This window comes from Takifugu rubripes, chromosome 5, assembly GCF_901000725.2.
Source record: "Takifugu rubripes chromosome 5, fTakRub1.2, whole genome shotgun sequence".
NCBI classification, from domain to species: Eukaryota; Metazoa; Chordata; class Actinopteri; order Tetraodontiformes; family Tetraodontidae; genus Takifugu; species Takifugu rubripes.
Window position 1 is genome coordinate 1992269 of NC_042289.1, and position 7732 is coordinate 2000000.

The window sequence follows — 7732 nt, forward strand, 5'->3', positions numbered from 1 at the left end:
GATACTTTCTTCCTGGCAGCCAGAGGAGATCGGAAACACCGAGGACGCACAGCCGCTTGGGGAAAGCGGCACATGCAGGGATTTTTACCCGCCTCACCACACTCACGCACTTTCCGTGCCACGGCTCCACACTCGTAAAAATATCTTCTCTTTGACTGACAGTCTCCGACATGACTCGTCTTCCCCTTTGTCCCGTCACGTGATCGTTCCCGCTCATCCAATGGACACGCTTCTCCCCTCCTCCTCCGGTCCCGGGGGCTTGTTGCGTCAAGGCTGCGGTTTGGATGTAACCAGGGGTCCGGCCGGTTCCTGGGAGTCTTTGCCTCCCGTCACCAAACGGTCAAACAAAGCAAGACGCACGCCATGATATGACAGTGCATGCGATTTATACGAGTCGTGTTTGCAGGGGATAGCCAACGGGCAGTGAAGAACAAATGCGCAATAGTTTGGCCAATGTAGCAGCCTAGCGCGCAGGAACGGGGAGAATTCAGAAGGAAAAGGAGGCGAGCGGAGGAAAAAGGAGCGCCTATGACAACCTCCCTGGTCTTAAACCCTCGCTGGCCAGCGGACACGGTAATGTTTGTGTATGAAAACAACCTGGACGACCTCAACAAGAACATGGAAGGGCTGGTGGGCAGCGGCAACTTCGCCGCCAGCCAGTGTCGCAACATCATGGCGCACTCCGCTGCAGCCGCTGCACTGGGTGGCCACCCGTCCGGCCTAGTGCACTCTTCGACCGGCTATTCCACAGTGGACGTGACCGCCACAAGCTCCAACGACACGCTCACTTCATCTGGAAAACAGTGCGCAACCGGTCCGTGTCCGGCGGCGACCGTGCCGCATCAGAGCTCCTCTGCCGCCACCGCGCTACCGTACAGTTACTTTGGCAACGGTTATTACCCTTGCAGGATGGGGCGGGGTTCTCTGAAGTCCTGCACCCAGGCTGCCGGAGCCGCGCTCAGTTCGCAGTACATGGACACCACAGTGAACTCTGATGAATATTCCAACCATCGAGCCAAAGAGTTTGCCTTTTACCACAGCTATCCGAGCCCGTACCAGTCCATGGCGAGCTACCTGGATGTGTCTGTGGTCCAAACGCTGGGCGCCGGAGAGCCGCGCCATGACACACTACTACCCATGGACAGTTATCAGCCCTGGGCTCTGACCAACGGCTGGGGCGGGCAGATGTACTGCTCCAAAGACCAGGGACAAGCTGGACACCTCTGGAAATCTGCTCTGGCTGGTAAACCTCATTTTCTTTCTCCCTTAAAACGTTGTCTACTGCAACAAAAAACGGGGTTTGCAATGTATATTTAACAAACCCTTAATGACTTGTGATGGAACATTGCGCTGCGATAATTGAACACAGTGCTCATAAATTTAGAGAAAAGCGTGCATAGTTAATCTGACAGGTCTCAGCGGGGCCCGGGGTGCTAAAAACAAAGTTGTAGCTGATGTTCATAAAGGCTTAAATAATTCCAGTAGGGTGTTAGGGCCTTAAGGCGTTGTGTGCAACGGCTTAGCAAACTAAAACAAGCTGCTGCGGGCATAAACCGTCAACGTTTATGCCTTTTGAGTCTCAACGTCAAAGTTTTTCTTTGGTTAAGCTGCCAAACTCATAACGATTTTAATTCAATTACCAGGCGAACGGCGCGCACACAGAGCACAGAGATCCAATTAAATGGAGGTGGTGCGTTTGCGTCGGTCCTCACAGTTCTAAAGGCAACGGGAGAACGATACTATAAATCGCAAGAGGATGCTTTGCGTTTCCTGGTGCTTGTCGAATGCGTTGGCGTGATAAATTTCAGTTATCAAGGCCATAAGTTGCGGTGGTCTTTAAGTGGCACCTAAACGGTGCTGCTGGTCAACAGCCGGCCTGTTATTTGTCTGTAAAGCCAGACACAACGCCCCTGTAATAATCTATACTCGAGCAAGCCTCACCTTTTCAGTCAAATTTTTACTTTTCAAAAATGCGTAATTTGGCCCCCACACTCGCCTGTTTGCCTCATCTTCTATCCGCCTTTCAACAGACGTGGTGGCGCACCAACACGACGGTTCGCCTTTCCGGCGGGGCAGGAAGAAGCGAATACCTTACACCAAAGTCCAGCTGAAAGAGCTGGAGAAAGAGTACGCCGCGAACAAGTTCATCACCAAAGACAAGAGGAGGAAGATCTCCGCCGCCACCAACCTGTCGGAGCGGCAGATCACCATTTGGTTCCAGAACAGGAGGGTGAAGGAGAAGAAGTTCGTGGCCAAAGTGAAGAGCAACGCGCCGTAGCACCCGCTGGGACAGTCAGTGGAATCACGTGGTGCATGTGCATCTTATTGATGAAGAATAAACTCAGAAAAAAGGCAAAAGGGAAGAAATTAACCTTGATCTTCCTGTTGGACTGGGACCGTCCGTTCTGAAGCGGAACACGACAAATGAAAGACATTACGGACATTATTAAAACAAAAAGATAACAACCAAATAATCCTGATGATCCTTATCATCAGAAACAACCTGTAAATACAGCACTTTCTTGCCTGCCTTTGTGTATCTGTCCACTGTGTGTTAATGTGTCTCTGTCGTACTTGCGCGTAGACTATAGCCGAAAACACTATTATGCTCTTCGTATTGTTTACGCCTGAAATACAGTAATCAACATGTAGCGAAACACCTAATAAATTGCTTTTAATTGCGTCCTCTCCAATTGGCTTTCCTCTCTTTAAATCACCAACACAGAGTTTGGCGTGTGTGGATCCTTGCGCGTGGTTGTGGTTCTTTTCGTCGCCAATAGTGCAAATGAGGACATGAAGTTTTGAAAATGGATACCAGGAAATTGTCCACTAAACCTCTCAAGTGTTTATGAAAGCGTTAATTTTTTTCTTTTATATTAAGGGTCTCAACTATTTTCTACAGATCCCGCGATATCGCCTCTGTGGGTGCAACATGTCGCCAATTCAACGGGATTCAGCGCGCTATAAATGAATAAGAATTAAAAATAGGCACATCGTTGTAGCCTAATGACCGTAAAATAAGTTTCTAATTAGTGGGACGTTTTAAAGGCTGTCTCGCCTGCTGTTTATAGCAGTTATTTCACTCTTTGTTATAGAGGGTTTTATTCATTAGACTCCTTCAGGTTATGTATATTTACCTATTTTATTGGGACATCTAAAACGCACATTACTTTATTGGTAATTTAAATAATTTTCAAGCATGTTATACGTACATTTTGTGCATCTCATTAAAATGTTCACAGGTATTTCGGCCGAAAAGACATAATGTTTTGTTTTGTTTTTTTAGTTCAGAGTAGTGTGTGTGTGTGTGTGTGTGTGTGTGTGTGTGTGTGTGTGTGTGTGTGTGTGTCTGGGGGGAGGTGTAAAAACAGTGAAGGGTAGAGAGGAGACCGACCATGACCTTGATATTTACGTGATCCGGTATCGGGTCTCCCGCCACTGCATTTACGACGTTCTGTCGTCTGTTCTCCCTCTCTCCCTCTCTCCTTCTCTCCCTCACACACACACACACACGCACACACACACACACACACACACACACACACACACACACACACACACACACACACACACACACACACACACACACACACACTTTTTCTCTCATCTTCATTTCAGTTCATTGTAATTCCACTAATGGTGCGTTCAAGCTCACGAGGGCAACGTGTCCTGCGCCTCGCTGCTGTTGTGCTGCGGCTCTTGGCGCATGTTTTCTTCTTGACACCTAACATTCCGCCGTCCAAGCACATTTCTGACTGACTTTTGCAATCCAGGCAGCCCGGGAACTGCAGGTTTTTTTGGGTTTTTGTTAACTCTTCTGTTCCACCTCAGCAGCTCGATGTGGATCACGTCCAGACCTCAGTGATGGAGTCCGCCATTGTCATATGTCTCAGATTTAGCGGAGAGGCGGGATCGCGGCTGGTGCTCAGTTCTGGTGTCACGGGGAACAGTCAGCCCCAACACCAGAGCAGATAGACAGTCTGGGTTTAATGCACTAATCAAAAACGCGCTGCTCTGCGCTGCACATTCTGCCAACGCAGCATTCAATCGCCCGAGGCGCACCACATCCAGCTTTGTTGTTTGAGTATGTCCATATTGCAGACTTTAACGTCCATGCGAAGGCTCGTGCATCGCGCAGTTGTGAGGAATCAGAGCTCTGCTGGGTTCATTGCTGATGTATATGCGAGCAATTACGCCTGCTTATTTCTGTTGTGGAAACTGAACCTTTGAACTATATTTGAGTCTCCCCGCCTCATGGACTACTGCAGAGAGAGGCTGAGACAGAGAGGAGACCTTTCAGGCTGCGCCAAAGCGGAGCTCCTGAGCCTCCACACACACACACACGCACGCACGCACGCACAAACAGTAGCCAAGCTTTAATGATTTCCTCATGACGGTGAGAACGCGTCTGCGATATGCGCCGAACGCTGTTTTTGCTTTTTATTTGCTTCCAGGCTTTTTAGCCAGTTTTGTGTAGAGATGCTGCAGACGCGCAACACTTCAGTCAGGAGAGACGCAGGTTTAAAGGTGAATTGAGAAGGCAAGATAGACTATTGCAAGATGTGAGGGTTCCTTATAGGGTTTGTTGAAAATGGAAAGTAGTGATATAAAAAAGAATCAATTAAGAATTAAGGAAAAATGGAAACCACCATCCCAAGTGTAAAAGAAATTAAATTTTCCATTTTCTATAATGATCCCCCTCGCTGTGTGTGTGTGTGTGTATATTTACATATTTCTGCGTGTGTGTGTGTGTGTGTGTGTACATGTGTGTGTGCAAGACAACGTTAACGTTAACCATTAACATTGAACTTGACAAACGGCGGTGTGCTCTGCTGGCCTGTTGACTTTCTTTACGGCTCAGTCTCTGTCTTCCTTTAAAACCAACAATACGGACGGAAGCCTTGAACCCATAAAGATCGTTCTCCCCTTTACTCCAAATTCCAGACAGAGGAGGAAGAGAAGGCGAAGGAGGAGGACGAAGCCTGAGAGCTGCACGACTCATGTGGTCCTCAGGACTATTGTCACAACAGGTCAGACCATATCAGGCGTATACACACACAAGGGCAAACGAATTCAAATGAACACCTAATATAATACAATATAATATATTATATTATATAAAACAACGTTTTAGATCAAATATATATACTATATAATACAGTATCATCAATCTAAACATTTACTGTGGAAGAAAATCGATTTTACGACCCTCGCCATTGCGCGCACACATGTATAACAATACTATAACATTTTTTTTTAAAAAGAAAAACTTTTAAAACTTTTTTAGTGACTTTAAAACAAAAAACGTTATTTTTGACGCACAGTAACAAAGTTGCAGAGATGTTGAATTACACTCTCACCATTGTCACCATTTTACAGAAATAAATGTCAACGCAGTTGTGATGATCCAAGCGTTTAAAGCATAAGGTTGAATACGAATTTAAAATGCTGTTACACTGAAACTTTTTGCATCTCCGTGGTTTGCTGCATATGAATTAAACACCAGAAAGACCAGAGATGCGATGGAATGATCCAAAAATCACCCTATAATTGAATAGATGAGACAAATATGACAAAGAAGGGAGATATTAAACCCCATCACAACATCAGTCCGTGTGCAGGCGGCCATGATGTCCCCTGAAGCACACGACGCTCTCTGACGGGGAGACGTGGCCTCGGTGGTCCGGCGGCAGGGCCGGCAGCCTGAGCAGGCTGGTTAACGACAGACGGGGCTTTATGGCGCAGCCTCATCGCGGATCAAAGTGAAACGCTTATGCAGCATCATAAAATACAACCACTCCGAGATCAGCTAATGACAGCAGCCAGCAGGTGTGATGATGCCACCCAGCTGGACTGATCTCACTCAGTCAGGGTGGAGCGCTAATGCTAATGCTAATGCATCTGTGCTGAATGAACCATGAACCATGCTACCATTTCTGTTTACGGTTGTATAAATAAAGCAGCGGTAATTACAACTCACCATACATCAAAAGGCTTCTTATTGTTATTATTATGATTAATGCTATCATCTTGGCAAATGACTTTAACCTGACCCCACAGCTAGTATTATTTATTATTATACAATTATGCAAAATCAATAATAAATATAAATTCAAAGGTCAGCCTTTTATCTTCTCATAATCTCATTTATAATATCAGATTTAAAAGATCATAAATTCAATAATGACAAACATTTGAAAAAACGTGTGTGTGTGTGTGTGTGTGTGTGTGTGTGTGTGTGTGTGTGTGTGTGTGTGTGTGTGTGTGTGTGTGTGTAAAAATCCCTAATTATAAGAATCATGAGTGTAGTTGAGGAAATAGATGTATTTGGATCTCAGACTAGACTTTGAGTGGACAAGGAACATCAGGCTGTTCTCCACCTTCCGTTCTTGTTTTTTAGGACCAGAAAGAATTTCTGCACAGGCGTTTGTTCCATGTTCTATTCATTTCTACACACACACACACACACACACACACACACACACACACACACACACACACACACACCCCCGTTCCCCAGAGTGCACTTCTTGCTATAGAGGAGGAATGTGAAGCTCGAGCTCGTTTTCTGTCTCAAGTTCATTTTGTACCCCCCAAACACACACACACACACACACACACACCCACACACACACACACACACACACACACAGAACTCCATTTTACCACCCTCTCTACTGCCCACGCCCCCTCCTCCTCTGCTGGACTCTCTTTGTTTTCGGCGTTGGTCTGTGCAGTTGAACTTGAGACGGACAGACAGCTTGTAAACAGTTAGTAGTCTGGCCCTGTCTGGATTGGAATAGCTCAGAATGGCCTGGGGGGCCAAAAGGGCGGAGAAATGGACACCAAGCTGAACAATCCTGGTTTAACGGGAATACCTTCAAATGGATTCGGAGCCCTTTCACTTCAACAGCACGGCCCCTTAACGGATGAGCTCACAGAAAACAAACACACGCTCTGCCATAAATACAAGTAATCTAGCTGATTCTGCTATTTATGTTGATTAGGATTCTCTTTGACGGACGCACAAGCAGACTTCCCGCTATGGCAACTCTTTCTTCCCTGAAGTATGTCCCGTGCTTCCATTCCTGCCACTTTACAGTCCTCACTGCTGACCTTCCACTAACAAGTTAACCAGCATCAAACTGCTAGCGTTGGTATATGTTTACTCTGCTTGGTAACCAGCCTGTACTGACGTTTACACTCCTGGAGGCTTTGGTTTAATGTCCGTTAGACTCATTTTAAAGTTACACTTCAGTCGTACTGATGCGGTAAATGATTATATTGCTGTTTTACTGGCAGCAGTGTAAATGTGCTAATAGTTAAAAAGCCATTCATTAAGATGAGTGACCAAGCTCAGCGCCTCCACATTCAGCTGACTTCATCACTGTACCTGACCGTAAAAGCTCCCATCCTGGATCCTATTTGTCTCATTTGGCTCGCTGACCAAGAACGTCTGATCTCAAATATTTGCCTTTTGTAAATTAGATCTCTAGAGGTTATTGGGGGAGGTTTTATGTGCATCTGCAGCACCAAGGTGCTACCATTATTTGGTGAGGGGTTTGCTCTAAAGATCATGTTTCTGGAGAACAGCTGGATTCATCCAGACTGAGATACTGATGATGATAATCCGCACGCCTCCAAGTGTATCATTTTCCGATCAAAGACTTTCAAGCAAGCCAAGTGCAGCTATTTGATAACGTTCACCTGATCTACTGTCAGAATGCCCAGA

The 7732-nt window shown here is 46.1% G+C and overlaps 1 protein-coding gene across 2 annotated transcripts in view; it reads left to right on the forward strand.

Annotated features, from left to right (window-relative positions):
* The first annotated feature begins 272 nt into the window (after positions 1 to 272).
* hoxb13a (homeobox B13a) overlaps positions 273 to 7732 on the forward strand; it is a 10279-nt gene continuing 2819 nt past the window's right edge. Inside the window, exons 1-2 of one of the 2 annotated variants that reach the window (XM_029836975.1) lie at positions 273 to 1243; positions 4945 to 5030. In XM_029836975.1, the coding sequence (XP_029692835.1) occupies positions 529 to 1243; positions 4945 to 5030 (801 nt within the window). In that variant the 5' untranslated portion in view covers positions 273 to 528. Of the gene's footprint in view, positions 1244 to 2030; positions 2694 to 4944; positions 5031 to 7732 lie in introns of those variants that run through there. The other variant, XM_003964255.2, reaches the window with a different exon arrangement.